We start from the raw sequence: 22,066 nt of genomic DNA on the forward strand, positions 1-22,066 counted from the left end.
GTCCATCAGGGCCCATTCATGGGAGGGTTACCTGGGCATGTGGTGACTATAGGAAGGTTATGTATCTTGTCTCCCAGTCCATCACAGATCAGTTGTAAGCACCCATTCCCACCATTTTGCTTTCAGCACATGTTTTCCTTACATTTCCTAGAGCCTGAAAGCTGACTCCTGTATGTATCGAATACATGACACATTTGATGCAGGCCAGGAACTCCCACTTGTGCACTTTCCTTGTGTTATTTCTGCTGCTATGAAACAATCTCGCAGATTTAGGCTGAGGACCAGCTGTGTTCAGAATTCTACCAATAGCCACATAATAGGGCCTGAGAACCTGCTTCACACAAAGAAAAAGAGAACCTGATTCCTAAATATCAACGCAAGTCTTAATTGACTAAGCATCTGGTTGTTTTTCCCCATTTGTGCTCCTCATGTGCTGATGGCCCCTCTCCACTTCATTGCTCCTAGATAAAATCTCCAGAACTTTTCAATAACTGGGTGGCCAAGTTGTGCTCACATCGCCAAGTGGAGAAGATGGATGCATCCCAACGACAGTTCCCGATGGGAGGCCATGGAGGGAGGGTCCCGCATCTCGCACAGGTGAGTGTGGGGGTGGGTGGAGAAGGGATACTCCTTGTGCAGTACAAGGAGTTGCAGTTAGATGGTCTGTGAAGAACTGGCCCTGTCAATGGCCCATGTCTACATTTCTGGGCATGTGTGTGGCCATGGAGTGGCCCTGTGTATTCCAAATTCTCCACCCTTGCTTTTCTTTGTCTAAGTTATATGCAGGAAGAGAAGGCCTTTACAGTTCTGTATCCAAGAATTACTTTGTTAAACATGGATTGAAGTGAATCTTGATTCCCTCAGATGACATGAGTACATTCAAATGTCCACTGGGAAGATTGTATTGGCTCAGTGTAATGGGACACCTCTGATTCTAATGATATATAACCTCAAATACCACAGAGTTTGAGACATTTTGTAGGCAAAAGTGATAAGCTTTGCCAAGGGCACTCATATAGCTTCAGCTAGTGAACTTATGGAGAAGAGTGGCTTTATAGATCCAAACTGCCTTAACTTCTGGAATGGAACATTTCATTCTCAGAGGCATCGGTTGGGCCATTATGTGAAACAGGATGCTGGACTAGATAGGTCTTAGGCATGATCCAGCAGGGCTGTTCTTATGTTCTTACGTCTTGCCAGGTGCTCGAGTATCTTGTTAAGAGTGAATAAGAAGTGAAACAAGAGTGAATAAGAAGTGAAAACTCATAGCTGTCACCTGTACAGTTGCCTGAAGTACCAGAATCCTTTGCTCCTAGCTTCCATGCTTTTTATACCCTCCTGCCTTATTTTTGCAGGCCTGTGGCTCACGGCACCGTGTGCTGATGTCAGAAAGTGCCCCTGCTCTGTCTTCGCTAGCCAGTTCCCAAGACAAGGTGCATTCTTGGCTGAGTGACAGCAAAGGTCTGGACAGGTGTTCTGCAGGTGAGATGGGATCTTCTTTCCACTTGTCTGGTTTGACTTCCTTGTCTCTCTGTGTCTCAAACTAGCTCCTTCCCCTCCTTTGTATCTTGCAAACCTACTTGCTAGACAGAGTGCTTGTTGGCCCACCATAGTGTCTGCATCTCTGGCTAGCTGTTAACACTTTCCTACTCCATTAGTCTCTTTTGTGAAGTGATGGGGCAAGTTTCACCCTGCTGGTATGAAGGCCCTTTTCCCTTTAAAAAACAACAACAAAAACAACAACAAAGGACTTATTAGTGAAAGAAATATTATCACAAGCTCCAGATAACAGAACGGACTATTATTATAACACATTTCTTTATGTCAAGGACCTACAAGCGAAAAAATTATTATTCTTACAAGCTTTGGATAACAGAATGGACAATCATTACAGCGAGCGCATTTCCTTTTGCCAACAACTCTGGGAAACAGTGAACTTGTTTTGGTGTTCCGTTGCAACATCACAGTCCTTCATATTGATTTAGTAAGATTAGTATATTTTTACCATCTTCATTATTCTGTGCTCTGGGCTACTTTGGATATTTTCTAATGTTCCTTTGAAATATGTATGTTTATTTAAAGAATTTAAAGTATTATTTAAAGAATTCAAGACACACATATATAAAAGTATTATTATTTAATCTTTGAATTTGTATGTTTATATATATTTGCTGTTTGCACACAGTTTGTTGCTGGTTTTGGTTTGTTCTTTACACGTGTGGCCCTTTTGTTATATGTTCCATTGGTTCCATACTTGTCAGAATGGTTACATTCTTCCCCTGCTAACTGGGCAAAGAGGCACCTTTTTAAAGTGGTGATTCTCTTTATTGAGCAGGGGGAGAACAACTGGCCCTATCTAGTCCCAGCACAGCATCCCTCCAGTGGCTGTTGCTGGTGTCTGTCTTATGTTTCTTTTGTAGATTGTGAGCCCTTTGGGGACAGGGAGCCATCTTTACTTATTTTTATTTCTCGATGTAAACCGCTTTGGGCACTTTTGCTGAAAAGCGGTATATAAATATTCGTCGTTGTTGTAGTATGAACCTGCCTACCTGTGAGTTCTGACAGGCAAATTGGTGCAGAGGTTCTTCTTATCTCTCTTCAGGGCTTGTTGAGCCTTGTCACAGAATGGTCTTTGTGTGGGTATCTGGCTGACGCTGTCTTCATTACTATGCTTGTAGTACAAGCCACTAACTGTTCCGATGCTGCTACAGAGTTGCAATATAAATGCAAATTGTAATATCTGGAGCACCCAAAGTCTTGAGGTTCTTATCTTTAGGAAATCCCACCTCCTAACGTCCTGGTCTACTTGTACTGTGTTAAGCTGCAAGCACCACCCATACAAGCCCTGTTTATCATTCATTCATTCATTCATTCATTCATTTGAATTCTATACTGCCCTTCCAAAAATGGCTCAGGGCGGTTTACACAGATGAATAATAAATAAATAAGATGTGACTGACCAGTTCCTTTCAGGTGCAAAATTCCCCTGCCTCTCTTGATAATTTTTTATTTCTTCTTTTCCAGAACTCTCGGAATGTCAGGGAAAGCTCCAAGAGCTCAACCAGATGCTTCAAAGCTTGGAGTCTCTGCACCACATTCCCTCTGCCCCGCTCATCTCCACTAGTCAGGTATGTGTGATGGTGGTTGGCAGTGCTATTTCCTCTCCACAAAGATTCCCAGTTTGTACATTACTGTAATGTGATCATTTCTGCTGTTACTGTGGCTGCTCCCACAGCACCCCAGTAACATATAAACCTCCTACAGTGCCTGCCAAATTAGTGAATGCGTAAGAGTATACTGTGCTTTACGCTCTGTTGATTTGGAATAAACATTTGATGGCAGCTGCAGCAGTAGACCTTTGCTTGGTTTTACAGACTTCAGCGGGCACAGAGAGACCCAGAAAGGGGAAGAGATCCACCCGGATCTGGTGCACTCAGAGTTTTGCAAAGGATGACACCATAGGCCGGGTGAGCTGGCTTCGAACTGGTGGTGTTGGTTCTGATATGAGGTAGGAGAGGAGGGGTGTGTCACAAAAGGGGCCCATTTTACGTGGTGGTGGTGCTCCTCGGTACAAAGAGCTTTCTTGGGGCAGAGGAGAGAGCCATTTTAAGTGGTGATACACAATGTGATGTGTGGAGGGAGAGAGGGATGGAACGAGAAGTTGCTCTATTAGGTGCCTAACCTCCAGTTTTTTGCTCCCAGCAGGTGGGACGCCTGCATGGCTCTGTGCCCAATCTTTCAAGGTATTTGGAATCCTGTCAAAATCAGGCAATCTTCAGCCTCCCTCCAGAATATAGCCAGTTGCAGAGAAGTTTCTGGATCTTAGCCCAGAAAGGTGAGCTTGTGCCTGGCATCAGTCAGGTATTATACCTATAACATCCAGCAAGAGCAGTCTTTTGCCTATCTGAACCAGTGGGTGGAACGGATATTAACTTACAGGACAGAGATACAATGGGCACAAAGGAAACTTGGTGGAATGGAACATACAGTGGGATGCAGTTGTTCCAGACTCTTTAGAAAGGTCAGGAGGTGTGCAGTGGGGATGGTGTAGCTCTGTATGTCAGAGGATACAGAATCCAAACTAGAAAATGTAGGTTATTTTACATAATTTGCTCTGTTCTTGCAGAGTAAGAGGACTATGTAGTGAGTGGAAACCTTGAAGCTATTCACACGTGCGTGCAAAACTGGGCTAAGGAAACCCAGCCTGGTTTTGCGTGTGTGTGTGTGTACACACCACTGAGATCAGGCCCAATCCCAGCGGTGTCACAATGGCAAATCTGCCTACAGAGCCACACTCTAAAATGAGGTTAGGAGAGCAAGCCCTCTCCTAACCCCATTTTTGTCATCATCTGCCACCTGTGGCTGCTCTCAGCCAGGGCTGGCCACCTGCAGGGCTCCTGGTAGGCTTCGGGGAAGGGGGGAATCCCCATAATGCACCATGTACTCACATGGTGCATTGTGGGAGCTTTGAGGGGGGCAGGGCGACACGGGGTGATGCGTCCGGCACCTCGAACCTTGGAGCTGCCGGCAACAGCCGGGTGTGGTGCATTGTGGGAGCTCTGTGGAGCGGGGTGACGCAGGGTGATGCACAGCAGCAGTAGAAACGGATTGTCTGCGGGGAGGTAAGCTTTTTCAGGCTTCTCCCCTGCTAGCCCTCTTGTCCTTTCTCACTGCTCATGAGAAAGGGCTCCTTGTCTCCTGATACAAAAATTGAAGTTCCTACTCTTCTGTTTCCTTGCCCCATCACCTACTTCTTGAGACTTTAACAGGCATTTCACACATACTTTTAAAGTTTTCTTTCAGAGAATTGAGGGCTACAGACATGAGCCTCCCCGCACCACCCCGGTTAAAAATAATGATGATATTCTAAGAATTTTGGAGTCTGTGCCCAGTACTGGAATGTGCTTTCTCATGTATTTTGTTCTCTCTTGCTAGTTCATGGGTCCCTCAGCAGTGTGTTGGCCGTGCTGGCTGCAGAGCGGGACCGCCTCCAGGAGCTGCAACGAACACTGGCTCTGCAGCGTTCCTCCACACTGTCTGCACAGGGTGGCCGTGGGGGCAGCATTAGAACTGCAGCAGTCGGGGTAAGGGCTCATTGTCCTCTGCTAGAGTTCCCTATTTTCCTATCCCCCTTCTAACTAAGCAAAGAGGCACCTATTAAAAGTGGTGATTCTCTTATATTTAGCAGGAGGGGAGCAACTGTCCCTATCCAACCCCAGCACAGCATCCCTCCAGTGGTGGCTGTTGTTGTCTCCCTTGTGCTTCTTTTTAAACTGTGAGCCTGCTTGGAACAGAGAACCATCTCCTAATTCCTTTTGCAAACTGCTCTAAGAACTTCGCTTTAAAAGCGGCATATAAATATTCATAGTGGTAGTAGTATTAATTTGCTGCTTTCAGCATAAGAACTTTTTTGCTGCCAGGAGGCTTTGAATATGAGGAGTAATAAGTGCCTTTGAGCATGTGCAGAATGCTTTACCATCGCTACAGTGTGAACACATCCAACAAATAAGATATCTCAGCTGAGTCAGAGATTGTGTCATCCTGGATGACTTGAGCTCTGGTACCTCTCATTCTAGCATTGTCTGGTTTTTGTCTTATCAATCCTTAAAGGGCCATTTCCTCCCGTAAGTATCGTTGCTGACTCAAAAGCTCACCCTTTTCCCTCCTCTGCAGACACTGGACAATCCAGAATGTATACGCCGTTTCCATTCTCTCTCCATCTCCTCGGACACCACTCTAGACTCTTTTGCCTCATTCAACCCTGATGAGGTGAGTTCTCTTTTTGGGCAGGAGTTTTGGAGCTGACTCTACCCTGTAGGATACAGTATGAAAGCCAGTGAGATGCATCACTTATGCAGAATGTGGTTCTGGAGGCGAGTTTAGATGGTTTAAAAAGACTTAGGCAAACTCATAGAGACTTATTATCAGCTATGATAGCCAAAGGGAACCTCAGTGCTTAGAGGTTATATACCTTCTGAACACTAGATGCTGAGGGCCCTTTTCTTCATGCCTGCTTTATGAGCATCTGTCAGGTTTGCTGCTGACCAGTGCCTTCCTTACAGCAGATTTAGACAAAGTACTTGTTCTCATTCAAATAGTTCAGTAAATTGAGTAATTCAGTTCAGGAAATAAGAATGAAGTAGTTCAACAATTTAGTTCAGAATATGACCGTATCTGCTGTCATTCAAACGGATCAAGTAATTCAATCAGGAAATGGTAATTTAATGCATTTCAAGGGGCTTTACAGTTCTGCAGCTAATTCCAAAGCACTTCAAAGTAAATCACAGGGACTGTTGGGTGTTGTGTTATTAAAATGTTAATGTCTTGGACTCTTAAATTAGCTGTTGTGTAATGTATTGTTCTGTACCAAATATAAGAATACTTGTAGGTGAGGCCTATTGTCAACCAGGCAAATTTGTTCTGAGTAGATTACACTGCTAGGAAAGTTCAAGAAATGAAATCCAGGAGACCCTCTAATATCCAGGAGTTGTATTCGCCACCTAATGGTGCAGCAGGGAAGTAACTTGCCTAGGGAGCAAGAAGTTGCTGGTTCAAATCCCCACTGGTATGTTTCCCAGATTATGGGAAGTTCAAGAAATGAACTTCCCAGACCTAGGTTTCTCAGACTATGGGAAACACCTATATCGGGCAGCAGCAATATAGGAAGATGCTGAAAGGCATCATCTCATACTGCACGGGAGATGTCAATGGTAAATCCCTCTTGCATTCTACCAAGAAAAACACATGGCTATGTGATTGCCAGGAGTTGACACCGACTCAATGGCACAACTTTACTTTAGTATTCATGGAACATTGGAGTGCTTGACCTAACCCCCCAAAATGGGGTTAGGTACCTTAGATAAATAATCCACTCTTGTGGTGAGAGTTGATGGAGCAGCCTGCAGGGGGAGAGTGGCTATTTAAACTTCAAACCTCCCCATGCATCAGCTGAGAAATGCAGGGTGTAAAGTGTAAATAGCCACTCTTGTGCAGTGAGATTTAAAGAAGCAGAGGTGAGAGTGGGTGGAGCAGCCTGTGCCTCTAGCACCATTTCTTTAAATCTCCCTGTGTGCCAGCTGAGAAGTGAGGAGAGTGGCTATTTAAACAGTATACCAGTTTAGTAAGGGGCGTAGAAAGCCATGAATAACCAAAACTAACCCCACGATTTCTCTATTGGTTTACGGTGAGGTGGCTCAAAAATGGGCGAAACTGCTATTTGAGGGCCACCTGTATATGCCATATAATTTTTTAAAAATTTATTTGCTTGTGAAAGGGAAGTAAAAGAAGTTTGAAATTTGTAGGATTTCAACTTCAAAATTTGAATAATTCCCATGTATGGTAAGTTTGAAGCATAGTAAATTTGAATCTAAGACAGATCTTCTCTTGGGCATGATGCCGTTTTTGAATTATTGATCTGGTGATTGAGTGTTAAAAATCTGTTGAGAACAATAACAGTTAAAATATGATGATCATATTCAGAGTTCCTTCTTTAAAAATACCCCTCCCAAAATCATGTAAACCTTCCCCCAGCATACACCAGTGTAAAAAGTAGTGCATTCAGCTAATTTCAGTGGCAGGATTATGTATGCAAAATTTGGTAACTGTAGGTCATCGTGAAGTATGGTTTTACTTTGTACAAACACATTTTTCAAAATGGGTAATTTTCTTTCTCTGCTCTGCAGCCAAACACGCTACTGGTTAAGAGTCAGGAGCAGCAGCTCTCCAATCGCAGCATTGTATCTCTTTCGGACTCACACACAGAATTCTTTGATGCCTGCGAGGTGTTCCTGTCTGCCAGCTCATCTGAGAATGAGGTTAGTGGACATAGTTGTCAAGGGACTCTGTTTAAGGGAAAGCCTTGAAAGGAGTCCTTGTCTAATACGTACATGTGTCTGCCCACTCTGAAGCGTGATATCACCCTTGGTGGGTCCTATAGAGCAAGTGGGTTAAACTCCACATTTATGATACAACCCATGAATGGATGACAATGGTGGAATCTTCAAAGCTGGGGGTGAATTACTGGTGTGATATAGGCTGCTCTGATCTGCGTAGTGTCAGTGGAATATCTATTTTGAAAGCTGAAAACTGGGAAGTATAGTTTCTCCTGTTTTAATTTTGTTTAAGCTACTTCGAGTTGGAGGAGCTTAAGATGACACTTATGGGAGGACAGCTGGTCTTGTGGTAGCAAGCATGACTTTGTCCCTTTTGCTAAGCAGGGTCCATCCTGGTTGTATATGAAGGGGAGAATACATGTGTGAGCACTGTAAGATATCCCGCTTAAGGGATGGAACATCTGCATGCTTGCATGCGGAAGGTTCCAAGTTCCCTCCCTGGTATCTCCAAGATAGGGCTGAGAGAGACTCCTGCCTGCAACTTTGGAGAAGCCGTTGCCAGTAGACAATACTGAGCTAGATGGACCAGTATTACAACTCAGCTTCTTATGTTCCTGTGGTACAAGGCAATAGTGTGAGTAGGCTGAAGAGAAGCAATATCTCCACATACTGGTTTTTGAAGAAAGAACTACAAGATGCACTTTTGTGCACAGTAATGTTACCCACTTAACTCCCTGCACAGCTGTGCTTACGTCTACGTAACCTGGTTGGTATCCATGATACGTTTTTAAAAGACGGGCCGTGAAGGATTGCTTTTAGCAAGATGTACCTTCCTAGAAGCAGTAGGAATGGGAATTAACTCAGAATGATTAATTTAATTCAGGGCTAAAGGGAGTGATCTTGCATTATATGTTACTTGTCAGTATAATGATGTTTTCATTAATAGGACACTCTCATTTGGTTTTTTATTATTTCTTCATTTTTGTCATCTTCCGCCTCTTCTTCCTTTGTGAATTAGCCAGCAGCCAAACCACTCCCCCCTGCCTAGCAATTGCTGCCTCCTCCCTCCCATTCCCCCAATGGTCCACCCCACCATATATTACAGCCTCGCAAATCATTATTTGCAGTCTCCCCCCCTTTTTTGCTTACTATTATGACCAGAAAATGCAGGTTAGCAGGAAACAAGCTCTTCATAAGTTTACTTACCATATTTTTGATTCCCTCTGCCCTCTCCCTTCCCCATCAGCTACTAAATCTCGCAATGGCCTGGGGCATGTGGCTCTTCCCATGGGTCTCCAAAGCTCCCAAGAATACAAATGGGCGAATTCTTCTGTTTGGAGGCCTTAGATCAGCTTTCTGCCTCTGAGATCTCCACCTTGTGGCCCTTGCCAGGTTGTGCCCCAGAGATTCCTGGGAAATCTTTCTCTCTCTCTCTGGTTTTCTGCCAGAGAGAGAGAGAACAGCTTTCCTTTGCCTCAGGCTTTCGTATCCAGTCATCTTTCTGCACCCTAATGGGGAACTTATTCCCCCTCTCCTTGCAAGGGCTCCCAACAGTATCTTTGGTCCTTCTTTGCAGCTTGATTAGAATGGAGGTTGCATTTTGATTAGAGCTGTACTGTGCTGTAGCTGCAACTTAGAGTGGAGGACAGGTCTGTCAGGTTTATGTGTCCTCATGATGGACAGGTCTATCAATGGCTACTAGTCTGGTGGCTGTGGGCCACCTCCAGCTTCAGAGGCACTATGCTCTCAATACCAGTTGCAGGGGAGCAACAGCAGGAGAAAGGACATGCCCTCACCTCTGTGGGCTCCCTAGAGGCATCTGGTGGGCCACTGTGTGAAACAGGATGCTGGACTAGATAGGTCTTTAGCCTGATCCAGCAGGGCTGTTCTTATGTAATGTGGTCTGCCTCCTAAACCTCTTCTGGAGGCTTTTTGGAGAATGGATCCTGTTTTTATCTGAAGCTTCTGGGTGTTATTTATTTCCTGCTCCCCGTCCACACTGGATCTTATGCCCTTACACAGTTCCTAGACTCTCTCTCATGCTGATTCAAATTCCCTTCACACCAACACAGCCACTTCTCTTCCTCATCTTCCTGGCAAACCATCTCTTCCCTTGGCTTGTGTAACCTCTGTTGCTCCTCCAGGCCACAGATGACGAGTCCTGCATCAGTGAGGTGGCCAACAACATCTTGGAGGACACAGCTGACATGGCAGGAGGGCCTGGGCGTTTCCACAAAGGTACTTGATCCAGAAATAGACAGGCGTTGTATCTGAGTGGGGCGGAGCTATGGCTGGAGCTTGAATGTTAACACTTGTAATATCTTTTCTCTATAAGAGGACTCAATGCTAGGGATGGCCAATCTGAGACTCTTCAGCTGTAATTAGACTCTTATCTGTAGTCACAATTTATTGCAGCTGGGGATTATAGTTGTAGTCCAGCAAAAACTAGAGAGCCTCAGTTTGATCACCCCTGCTCCATGCCCAACCCCCCCCTCCAAAAAACAAAAAACAAAACCCCTAACATGGAAAAGGTTCAAAGACAGTCCAACTCTGAATTCCAGATGCTGGGGAAGAATACTAGAGGAGGGCTCTTGCCTTCATGCCTGCTTGTGAGCTTCTTGGAAGCATCTGGCTGGTGGCTGCTGGAGTAGATGGATGTTTGACTCCAATCTAGCAGGACATGGACATGTATTTCATGTTCTATTTAGAATGGCAGAATGTGACTTTTTCCGGTGCAGAGTTTTGGGGCTATTTGCCTGCAGCACAGAAGGTCTTGTGTCTCCACGCCTTCCTTGGGCAAATTGGACAGAGGGAATGTAAGAAGTGCCTGGATAAAAGGGATGGCAGTGTGATTCCTAATCTCAAAGATAGCATTAGGACTCAGAATGGAAGCTTGGTGACAGCTGCTTGTGTCCCTCCTGGCAGGCCCAGGCACTTTGCTCTGTGCTGGAGACACCTCCGAGATGAGCCGTGGTCTGCCAGTGCCTCTTCCCTTATACCTTCCTGGGCCGGGACCTGGGAACCCGCGACGGAACTGCCTTCCTGCCTCCCATGTGCATGCCAGTGACATCAGCTTGTGGAACATTCTTCGCAACAACATTGGCAAGGATCTCTCCAAGGTCTCCATGCCGGTTCAGCTGAATGAGCCCCTCAATACCCTGCAACGTCTTTGTGAAGAACTGGAGTACAGTGCTCTGCTGGATGCAGCCAACCGCACTCTGGACCCATGTGAAAGACTGGTATCTGCCTTACTCACTACCTCATTTCCTGGGCCCTCATTTTGGAACAGGGGTGGCATGCCTTTCCTATTGGACCCCTTGGTTAACCAACTCCTGATTAAAAAGAGGAGCCAGATTTCTCCTGCCCTGCCTTTCTACCCCACGCCCAGGCATTGGGGGTAGTTTGGAGCTTTCTGTTCTCTCTCTCCAGCCATGCAGCCTCACCCAGGATTCAGTCCTGAAACTTGAATGGAATGCTAAGGCTTCACCCTGGAGCATGGAAGTAGCAAGAACAGAGAGTGCCTCTGAGCATGTGTAGAGTACCTTTCCTTTCCAGTGTTAATGACCTCAGCCAGCCCAATTATGTCTGGGATTATTGATCAAGAGGGCTTAATATTGAAGCTAATTTAATATCATGGCCTGATTTCCATATCTTCCATATAGCTGGGGCTTTTTCTGCTTCTCCTATATGCATGTAGGCTTGGTAGAAAACAAGTGCTTTCCCGCTCACCACTGAGTGACTAAATCTTTTGGATTAAGGGGAAAGCGCTTCCAAGGTAGAGGGTATGACTTCTAGACAAGCTTTGCCAGGACACCATTCATCTTAAAAATAAATCACTGTTTACTCCCATCAGAACTCATGTTTGGTCTCCCTCTTCTTTTCTGCTGTATTTATGTATATTGCATTTCAACAAAAAAATCACAAAGTAGGTTATATAGCTGCGAAATGAAAAATCGGTTGACCCAAAAAAGGCTGATAATCTTTTTATTTAAAGACAACTCAAGAAATACAACTGACACGGAGAGGGCCACACTGTCCTGAGTTGGACAAGGACAGTTGCTTTCCCTGTCCTAAATATCAGAGAGCAGTCACTTTAAAAGGTGCTTCTTTGCCTGGTTAGCAGGAGTTACCCTTTAACTGGAGATGCCAGGGATAGTGCTTGGGACCCTTCTGTATTCAAACGTGAGCTCGTCTCCCTCCACAGCTGAAAATGTTCTTTACCAGTCTTCCTAAACTATCCTAGCTGAAAGCAACTCCTTCCTAAACCTGAAGTTTAGGGTGTGGTAGCAGTTTGTTTTGTTTAAATTAATACTGTATCAGTATTAAACCCATTTCAGTGATAGGTATGTAGAGTTAGAAGACACCAAGAGGCCCTCATATCAACCTCCAGAAATGCATTTTTCTGAGGGTTGGGAAGAAATTCCCTCCCAGTTCCCAATATGGCGATCAGAGGGAGAGCAAATCTCACCCACTGAGTCTCCCCAGTAGAAAGTTCAATACTCAGCATGGTATTGAGATTCTCCTTCTCATTCTGTATTGGAGAACCTGAGATTGTGCGGCCTCCTTGAGAGAGGCAAAACCTGCAATGTGATTGGTTGCATAAGCATCAAAGTGGAACATATTCTTTCTTTCCCCTCTTGGGTCCTCCCCTTCCAACCCAAGTACCGTCCTATTTTGTGATGGCCCCTACCTGTCCTTACAGCCATCCCTAACATTTTTTTTCTGCTTCATTCTTGCAGCTCTACATGGCTGCCTTTGCCGTATCTGCCTACGCCTCCACCTACTACCGTGCTGGCAGCAAGCCATTCAACCCTGTTCTGGGGGAAACGTATGAGTGTGTGCGGCCAGACAAGGGTTTTCGTTTCATAAGTGAACAGGTACTGAAGTGACAAGATGGGGTGCAGGGAGACAGGAGAATACGGATCTGAGCCAAAGAAGATGGCAGATAATTGTCCTGGTTTTAGACGAAACTGGGGACTCATTTCCCGCTATGTGAACAAGCCTCTGTGAGCTGTGGGCTTGTGTTCTCCGCTTTCCCTCCTCTTTTGCATACAAGGGGGAGTGGGAAAGCTTTTACTATCATTTTGAAGTTAACCACAGTTCTGTGTTAAGTCCAAACTTGGTTGCAAACCACAGTTAGGGGAAAACAAGGATCTGAAACCAGGGGCGTTGCTAGGTACTTAAAAGATCCACTGCCCTGCCTTTGATGATTAAACTCAATCATACCCCCCCCACCAACAATAATTACATATGTTTTTTAAAGTCTCTAATATTTTAATACAGCACCTATGAAGGTGGAAGCAGCAGAAAGCTTAGGTGAGGCTCTCTCCCATGTTCTGTGCAGGTCCCTCCACTGCTGTCCTTTTCTGAAAGTGCTCATGGAGGAGGGAGGTGGATGGTGAGATTCGGGGCACTGAGCAATTAATTGGGGGCCTGTGCCCCATTGATCACCCTCTTATGACACCCCTGTCTGAAACCACAATTTGATCCTGGTTTGTTTTTTCCTAACTATGGCTTGGAATAAACAAGTTTTCCCAGGGTTATATGTAAAACGAAATTGTGGTTTATTCAAAACAGAAGTAAAAGGCTTCCTTCTCCTCCTCCACGCATGCAAATGAAGTGGGTGGGGAGCACGCAACGGTATAGTTCTCCGGGGTTTGTTCACGTTACATATGAATTGAGCCATAATCTTGTGTTGTCTTACGATCCAGAATTATTGGAAGATCACATCTCCTATCCCAAGCAGCTGGGGGTTCTAGCTTGGAAGGGGGAAGAAAAGCAGGGGGTGGAGATGATGGGTTTATAACGTTATTAACAATGTGGAGAGAATTGGTGGGTGGTTGGGACAGGAGGAAACTTATTCTCCAGGATCTGACTCAAAACAGTAGAATTAATTTGATGAAATGAATTGTTAGTGGGTTCAGGAGGGACAAGAGGCCGTTCCACACACACCCCAATCCTTCCCTCCCGGCCATTTTTCTGTTTGCTGCATATTTCTGATCTTGGATCCTAGCTGGGAGAATAGTGACTGGATGAGTCCAACTGGGGACATAGGGAGAAAAATGCTGGGTGGAGGGAAGGATTCAGACACATCCTACCTGCAGCTTATCTGCTTAAAATTGCCCCTCACCCCACTATTCTCCTCTTTTTTTGATGGCAACTTTTTTTGAAGACACACGGTTGTTGTCATCATGTTGAGTTTCAACTTTCAATGTGTTTTTAAGGGGTCTTGTTGATTCTCCTCTTGGCATTGATTGTTAGTCAACTTGAGACTTTGTGAGAATATAAGAGATATAAATCCCTTAAATAAACAAACAGAGCCAATTAAATAATGAAGAATATATTTGGTGCCCTGAACCAAGGAAAAAAAGGAGTGAAAATATGGGAGGATGTGGGTCATTAGATCTGGCCACAGCCCAATTCTCATCTCATCTGGCAACTTGCCCACTGGCAAGTTGATTCCACTCTTGAAGGGAATGTGTCTCTTTGGGCCATATGACTGACTCAGTTTGTGAGCTCTGCTGGCCCATGAGAAGCAAGTAGTAAAAAGGGAGTCTAAAACGTGTTCTTGTTTGTTAAACTGTTGCTACTTGGAGGCCATCTTGACAGTTTAAGCAACACTCATGTTTCTTTGCGATTAGACAGAAGTTTAAGAGACTTGTAATTTGCTAGGTTTGTTGGTGTGGCCAGTGCAGGAAGGGACTTCTGACAGCTACTGGCTATTGTATCGGCCCCATCTGATAGCACCTCGGAATCAGGCCTTCTCTGTAGCCTCCCTGGGCCTCCCTACAATGCACTCCCTGTCAGAATAATACCTTCCCCATCTCTGGTTGCTTTTTAAAGAGTTCTCAAGACATACCTGTTTAACCAGGCCTTTAGTTAATATTTAAATGGTTTTTAGCTTGTTTTTAAATATTTCCATTTTTAAACATATATGTTGTTTAATTTTGTAAACTGCTTTGAGATACGTATATTGGGCGGTATTTAAATTCTGTAAATAAATAAATAAAGTTCGGGAGGCAGTATGTCAGAGCTGCTTCTGTTTCATCTCTGGGCTGCAGGCAACTTCCTTTCTTCATTGTTAATCTGCTCCTTTGATCCAGACAGAAACTTACTCAAATTTCATTGAAATAATAGGACTTCAGCTCGTGATTGTAATTTTAAGTTGTACTCATGTTTTAAAAGAGGGTTTAAGGATCCCAAGCTTGTCTGGATTTCACTTATACACCCTGATCCAGCTATCACACTCCTCAGGTTTGATCAAGTGGATCTAACCTGTCCGGGGAACCTATTTCACAGGATTGTTGTGAGGATAAAAAGGGGGAATGTATGCTGCCATGAGATAATATAGTATTTCATATAAATATATAAATCTTTACTAGATTTGCAAAAGCCTGCTCTGTGCATGGCAGGTGAGGAGGGGGCACAGACCATGACAAGCAACCTGTTAATGCATGCAAGTTACCCCATCCCTTAGCAGAAGTCTGTGCACACTAGCTATTGCTCCTCCACAGGTGCAACTTTCGTTGGCTCTTTCAGTTCTTGGAACTGAGGAGTTAGAACGTTTTGTGTCTGCATACTTACTCCTACAGAAACAGCATTTCCCCTCCTTCCCTCTGGGAGGTTGGTGGGCAAAAAGAGAAACTGCCTCTTAGTGGGCACTCCAAGGAGGCAGTCCTCAAAAGACCGACAGCTTATTATCTCCCTCCTGCCCCCCAAACTGCAGGTATGCCACCATCCGCCTGTTTCCGCCTGCCACGCAGAGTCTGATAACTTCGTTTTCTGGCAAGGTGAGGTCTCAAGGTAAAAGCAAAGGCGTGGCAGGGGGAGGGGGAGGGGGGCAGCAGAAGCACTCCTTGGGAAAAGGTTGCATGCTTTGCTTCCTAGGTCAAGACCACTTTTGGATGCTAAAGAGTTGTAGGGGTGTAGCTATAATTGAATAGAGAGGGGAAGACAAATGTTCCTGGACCCCTGAGGGGGAGGGCGGCCTGCCGGGAGGGTAACTGCTTGCTCTTTGCTCTTGCTGCTGATGCTGTATGAATATGTGAGGTGACTGTAGTAGGTATGTATGTAAGAAATGTTTCTGATCCGAGGGAATGTATGCACACAAGTGTGTGTGTGTGTGTGAGAGACGTGTGGAGTGTGTGATATTATTTGTATAGGAACTAGTACTATGAATATTTATATACCACTTTTCAACAAAAGTTCCCAAAGTGGTTTACATAGAGAAACAAAAATAAATAAAGATGGCTCCCTGTCCCCAAAGGGCCCGCAATCTAAAAAGAAACATAAGATAGACACCAGCAACAGCCACTGGGGGGATGCTGTGCTGGGTTTGGATAGGGCCAGTTGCTCTCCCTCTGCTCAATAAAGAGAATTGCCACTTTTAAAAGGTGGCTTTTTGAACATTTAGCCAGGGACATGCTAACTAGAGAGAGGATATGCCGAGAATGTTTTGTTTTTTGCCATGCCCTTACAATTCTTCTGCACAAACACATGGGCTAGGAGGAGGAGAAGAAGGTGAGAGGCCCATATTTGCTTCTCGTCCCAGGGCCCACTCCAGCCTTACTGCACCCCTGAGCTCCAGCATCTCTTTAAAACAGTTGGGATCAGCTCTCAAGCATAAGAGGGAGTTAGAAGGAATAGTGTTTTTAGGTGTGCAGAGTGTCTTCTATAACTAAAGCAAGCCCCTACAGATCTGACTTTAGGGGGCAGGATTTCTAGGTCAGAAGTTACAGATTCCAGAGAGCTTTGAGCCACAACACCTACCATATTTACCCGAATCCAAGACAACTCTGCATTTAAGAAGAGCCCCTTAAAAATAGAGGTCAAACAGGTTATACCTATATTTACTCAAAAGGAAGAGGACTCTGAATTTAAGATGACCCTCTGATTTCTAACATCAAAGAACATGGAAAAAACCTAGTCTTGGTTTCAGGTAAATACAGTATTTGTTTTTTGCTATGTTAAGAAATGTAACCATGAGCCTTGGGAGTAGAAATGTCCTCAGTGCTCCAGTCACTTTCCACCACCCCAGGCAGTGGCTTACACAGCTGATATGATTTCACATCTTGCCCTGTGGGTTTTCATGTTCTCTTTCTTTCTCCCCACACCCCTTCTCTCATTTTAGACATGAAATGGAAAAATAAATTCTGGGGCAAATCCCTAGAGATAATCCCTGTAGGTACGGTGAATGTCCGGCTTCCCAGGTGAGTTGCCAACCCTTTCCCCTGCCCCTCTTATTCTGGTAGTCAGTTCCTCCCATTTCTGCAAGCCCTGGACTCCCTCTTTGACTCCCTTTCTGCCAATAAAAGGTTTGGGGACCACTATGAATGGAACAAGGTGACCTCCTGCATCCATAATATCTTGAGTGGCCAGCGCTGGATTGAGCATTATGGCGAGGTGCTGATTCGGAACACACGAGACAGCACCTACCACTGCAAGCTCACCTTCTGTAAAGTAAGTTCTGATGTGGGTCTGCTTTTGCTGTGTTTCTGCCTTTCACCCTGTGGCCCCTTCTCTATATCTACCTCACCCTCTAGTGCAGGGCTGCCCCATACTGGCCCTCCACCTGTTTTTGGACTACCGTTCCCATTGTCCCCTGCCACAGTGGCCAATAGTCAGGGGTTATGGGAGCTGTAGTCCAACCTCTGCAGGAGGACCAGAGTTGTGCAGCCCTGCTCTTGTGCTTTAATTCTCCTTCCTTTTGCTCTGGCCCTACCTTCTGGCCCTTACGTTCTCCACCTCTGTATTCTGAGCCTGCCCTCTGGTGCCTGCCCACCCACCCCCTTTCCTAGCACACTTTGCTTTGATGTTGCCTTCCAGGACTGATCCTAGATCAAATGGTGGCCCAGATGAGGAGCATCATTAGCAGTGCCCCACCCCACCTATCCAACATTTGAATACCTTTTTATAGCAATTATTATTGCATTTATAGCCCTTTCATGGCAGTGATGCAGTCTGCATGCATGATGTACATGCATGGACCTGTAACTCTGTATTTATTCAAGCTTTGGATAAGCCAATAAAAACAATGCTGTTTCCTGTACTCCTATAGAATTATGGAAATGATCAGCGCCCAGTGGCCTTGGGCAGTTGCCAGCCCCTGAAGCTGGCCTTGTGCCCTGCTTTGTGGTGCCTGGATTTCCTCACCTATCATCCTTAAGCCAAGCCCTCATTCTGCCCCCTTTCCTCCTCTTCTGCCCCGTGTCTTTTCCTGTAGCTCTTTTACTCTGTGTCTCCTGCAGATGTTTTTGCTCTGCATCTATAACCTTTCCAAATGTCTCCCATACCTCTTTTCTGTTTTACTTGATCCCCAAATTGATTCCCTCCCTCTACTCCCAAGTTTCTGTCTGTCACTCTCCCCACTCTTATCTCGCTTGCCTCCCCTCTATGCTATATTTTCCCCCATCCCTACCTGATTGTACAGAGCCATCCTTCCTGCCCTAACTCCCCCTCCCATCTCTGGCAGGCACGGTACTGGGGTTCCGGGGTCAACGAGGTGCAGGGCGCCATTCTCAGCTATAGCGGCAAGGTTATCCACCGGCTCTTCGGGAAATGGCACGACGGGTTGTATCGTGGCGTGGCCCCCGTTGGCAAGTGCATCTGGAGGCCCAGTAAGGAACCAACTGCGCCGAGGAGTGGGCAATGGGGAGTTACAGCTACCTGTCCTTCCGCAGGAGACTGATGAGGTCTTTCCCCACAAGGGTTGAGTCCTTGAGAATGTCCTACGGATCTGTAATTTCTGCAGGAACTCATGGCACCTTGCTTTCTGATGAGAAATGTTTCACTTTCATTTAAAACCAAAGTTCAGGTTTCTTGCTTTCATTGTTGAACCTCAAAAAGTACATGTAAATACGTTTCTAAAGGCTTAGAAGCCAGAAGGATTCTTGGTGGGTAGGGCCCCAGCGATCAAGTGAAGAGACACAAGGCAGACATCTTGGTGTCAAATTTGAGTCACCATGAAAGGTAACCGATAGATCTTACTCATGGGGCATAAATCACCAAGAGGTTTTTCTGGGCAAGCCCTATTGAAATGAGTGGGAACTGTGCAAGAGTAAAAGTAGTCTCAAAAGACAGCATTTCCCCCCATGGATCGCCAGCAGATGGTGCTAAGAATGTAACACAGTGTCCTTGAACATTGTATGGGTTTATCATTTTATCTCCTGTTGTAATTTGCACTGAAACTGGAATATATCAGCTTTCTATCTACCTTCTCCTGAACCATTTCACTGTTGTGGGTAGGAGTGATAGCACTGAAAAGCGGGGAGGGGAGGGGAGGTAATGGGCTGTGTTGTGGAACTGTTTGTCTGAACGAGTGCCCCAACCCACCCCGGACTGCATAGGAGGGTAGCCTACTCTTCCTTGCTGTAGGGAAGCATCAAAGCTTTTGTAAGATCTCAGTCCTATCTACAGGTCTAGCAGCCAACAGACCCATCAAACTAGGGGAAATGGCTACTTGGTTAACATATGTGGAAGTAAAAGTTCAAGAATGAAAACGAATAAATGAGCAACAGCCAGCACAGGCTGTTGTTTGGAAACATAACTGTTACTGCAGGACTTGGGGAACCAAGGATGCATCATTTAAGGTTTGAGGCAATAAAAAAAAAAAAATTCTGTTAAGCCAGTTTTAGGCCACAGGTCTTATAAGGTATTGAACAAACAATACAGGAAAGGGTACTTATTCCTGTAGGGACCACCTCTCCCTTCTTTTGGCAGGCCTTTGTAATATTGGCAGCCATTGTTCCAATCCCCACCCTCCTATCAGGTCTGTTTGCATGTCTAGCAACCAACGCATCCCACCGCTCTTGCAATAAGTCCGAGAGATATCTGTAGGACTACCATGGCCCCCATCTCTTACTCTCATTTGATTGGCAGGATGAGTGGGAGGCAATATGATGGGTACTTGATGATCTGACACATCTGTCTGTTGCCCTCTTCCAGACCCCATGCCCCGGGACTTCGAGAAGAACTATGGCTTCACTCAGTTTGCCTTGGAGCTCAATGAGTTAACATTGGAGCTCAAACGCCTCTTGCCATCCACGGACACGCGAATGAGACCTGACCAACGGTGAGGACAGGGAAGCAACTGCATGGATTTATTATTTTGATATATTTGTAAACCGCTTTCTAAAGCCATAATTATCCTCTGACTTTATGGTACATACCTCTGTGGACTACTGCATTGATGGACCAATTAACGCAACAGCTTTGAATGTCTCAAGGATGCTCCACCTCAGATTGTTGTATTAACTGTTGGTATCCTCTTATAACATACACAAACCATCATATAGATTCTCTCATGGTTCTACTGGTCATTTTACATTTTGGAAAGATATCCTTTCTCTCTGAAATACAAATAGTCCCTTTACTCTATCTTTCTGATCATATCTATACAGGGATAGAAATTCCCTGAAATGTTAACATATTGCTGCATTATTGCTATTTTTTTGTTTGTGAAACTGCTTTGTTGTTTCCCTCCCCCCTTTTCTTCAAATATATATATAAAACCGATTAATAAAACTTACATTGAAAAAAAAGAGATTAAAAAGGTCAAGCCAAAAAAAACCAGCAGTAAAGGATATCCTAAGGTTTCCTGAAAATTCCACCTTACTTAATTACTTGCTACTATTATTTACTAGCTTAAAGTGCCCGGCATTGCTCGGGCTTATGGTGTGTGTTTCTCTTTGTTATTGCATCCATATACGTTTTGTGGCTATACCCGTTGTATATTGCCTGTCTGTGCGAGGTGGTTGTTGGGGTTCCCAGGTACCCTATGTTACCTGTATGGTCACTTGGTGCGGGGTTCTCTTTGTTTTTGCATCCATATGTTTTGTGGATATACCCATTGAATATCCGCCTATCTGTTGTCGGGGTTCCTGGGTACCCTACGTTACTCATAGGGTCCTAGGCAATCATTGTGCCAATTTTGGTGCTGATAGCTCAAAGGGTGCGGGAATGTACAGGGAACAGACAAACAGACATTCCATTTTAGATCTAGAGAGAGAGATTCTGCTTTTTAACAAAAAGGGTTCTCAAAGTGGTTTACGTAGAATAAGAAGATGGTTCCCTGTCCAAAAGGACTCACAGTCTAAAAAGAGACACCAGCAACAGTTACTGAAGGCATGCTGTGCTGGAGCTGAATAGGGTCTATTGCTCTCCCCCTGCGAAATATAACAGAATCACCACTTTGAAAGGGGCCTCTTTGCCTAGTAGCAAAGATCTAAGATGCCCCTTTGCATACTCAGACCAGGAAGATGGCAACATGGAAGGTACTACATGTTTGGGAAGAGGGGCCCTTGAGTTACCTCCCTCTAAGACTTCATTAGCCTTTGCTTCCTTCCTCCTGCAAGGACTACATAGCAAGAAGATTTCATTGTTGGAGAAAGCAAGGGCACCCCCAGCCCAAAGCTCATTAACTGGCATGATGAAATGCCAACCGTGGCTTGTAAGACACACCGTTGAATGGCAGAAGTTCTATAGGGCAGCTATTTTAAAGCGATTACAGAGCTATCGAAGCCTTGTAACACACAAGCCTTGTGTGAATGAAAAACAATCTCATTTAGTTTGGTGTCTCCCACCCTCTCTACCAGGTACCTAGAAGAGGGCAACGTACAGGCTGCCGAATCCCAGAAAAGGCGGATTGAACAGTTGCAGCGTGATCGGCGTCGGGTGATGGAGGACAACAACATCCTCCATCAGGCGCGGTTCTTTAGGTACTTGCCTCTCTGCTTGCTGTTGCCCTTTTGCAGGCGCTCTGTGTGTGTGTGTGTGTGTGTGTGTGTGTGTGTGTGTTTGTTTGTGTTTGTGTGTGGTTCCCAGTGACTTCCATGCACAGTTCTGTGAAAGGGCCTTTGGGTGTCTGGGCCTGTTTAGTGAGTCAGACAGCTGGCCTCTAATCTCTGGGATCACCAGTGCCTGCTGCATTTGGGCCCGGGTTTTAAGGGACAATCTTAGGAAATTACAGGGAGGGTAGTAGCCATGTGGGTCACTTGCAATGAAAATAACTGTCTAGTGACAACATCATGTGCATTTTGCAGCTAAGCAGTCTCATAGCAGAACTTGGTACTGGATACATTATGAAAATCTCTTTTTTTCCAGTATCTTAACATTTACATCACATTAAACAAATATTGACTTCCTGCTCACACCTCCTCGTGAATCACCAACTATAGAATTAACCCCTGCTATAATAGTAATTCAAAACATAGATCTTAAACCTTACAAACTCGATT

The 22,066-nt window shown here is 45.0% G+C and overlaps 1 protein-coding gene across 6 annotated transcripts in view; it reads left to right on the forward strand.

Annotated features, from left to right (window-relative positions):
* OSBPL7 (oxysterol binding protein like 7) overlaps positions 1 to 22,066 on the forward strand; it is a 47,188-nt gene that overhangs the window by 20,309 nt on the left and 4,813 nt on the right. For 4 of the 6 annotated variants that reach the window (XM_053262664.1, XM_053262665.1, XM_053262666.1 and 1 more), the window contains exons 6-22: positions 466 to 597; positions 1,356 to 1,482; positions 3,025 to 3,128; positions 3,375 to 3,467; positions 3,703 to 3,835; positions 4,936 to 5,084; positions 5,674 to 5,769; positions 7,683 to 7,814; positions 9,977 to 10,070; positions 10,758 to 11,071; positions 12,572 to 12,709; positions 15,559 to 15,622; positions 16,963 to 17,041; positions 17,147 to 17,291; positions 18,304 to 18,448; positions 19,776 to 19,902; positions 21,425 to 21,547. In XM_053262664.1, the coding sequence (XP_053118639.1) occupies positions 466 to 597; positions 1,356 to 1,482; positions 3,025 to 3,128; positions 3,375 to 3,467; positions 3,703 to 3,835; positions 4,936 to 5,084; positions 5,674 to 5,769; positions 7,683 to 7,814; positions 9,977 to 10,070; positions 10,758 to 11,071; positions 12,572 to 12,709; positions 15,559 to 15,622; positions 16,963 to 17,041; positions 17,147 to 17,291; positions 18,304 to 18,448; positions 19,776 to 19,902; positions 21,425 to 21,547 (2,195 nt within the window). The remainder of the gene's footprint in view (positions 1 to 465; positions 598 to 1,355; positions 1,483 to 3,024; positions 3,129 to 3,374; positions 3,468 to 3,702; positions 3,836 to 4,935; positions 5,085 to 5,673; positions 5,770 to 7,682; positions 7,815 to 9,976; positions 10,071 to 10,757; positions 11,072 to 12,571; positions 12,710 to 15,558; positions 15,623 to 16,962; positions 17,042 to 17,146; positions 17,292 to 18,303; positions 18,449 to 19,775; positions 19,903 to 21,424; positions 21,548 to 22,066) is intronic. The other 2 variants (XM_053262668.1, XM_053262669.1) reach the window with 2 other exon arrangements.

The sequence above is a fragment of the Hemicordylus capensis genome, chromosome 6 (assembly GCF_027244095.1).
Source record: "Hemicordylus capensis ecotype Gifberg chromosome 6, rHemCap1.1.pri, whole genome shotgun sequence".
Classification (NCBI taxonomy): Eukaryota; Metazoa; Chordata; class Lepidosauria; order Squamata; family Cordylidae; genus Hemicordylus; species Hemicordylus capensis.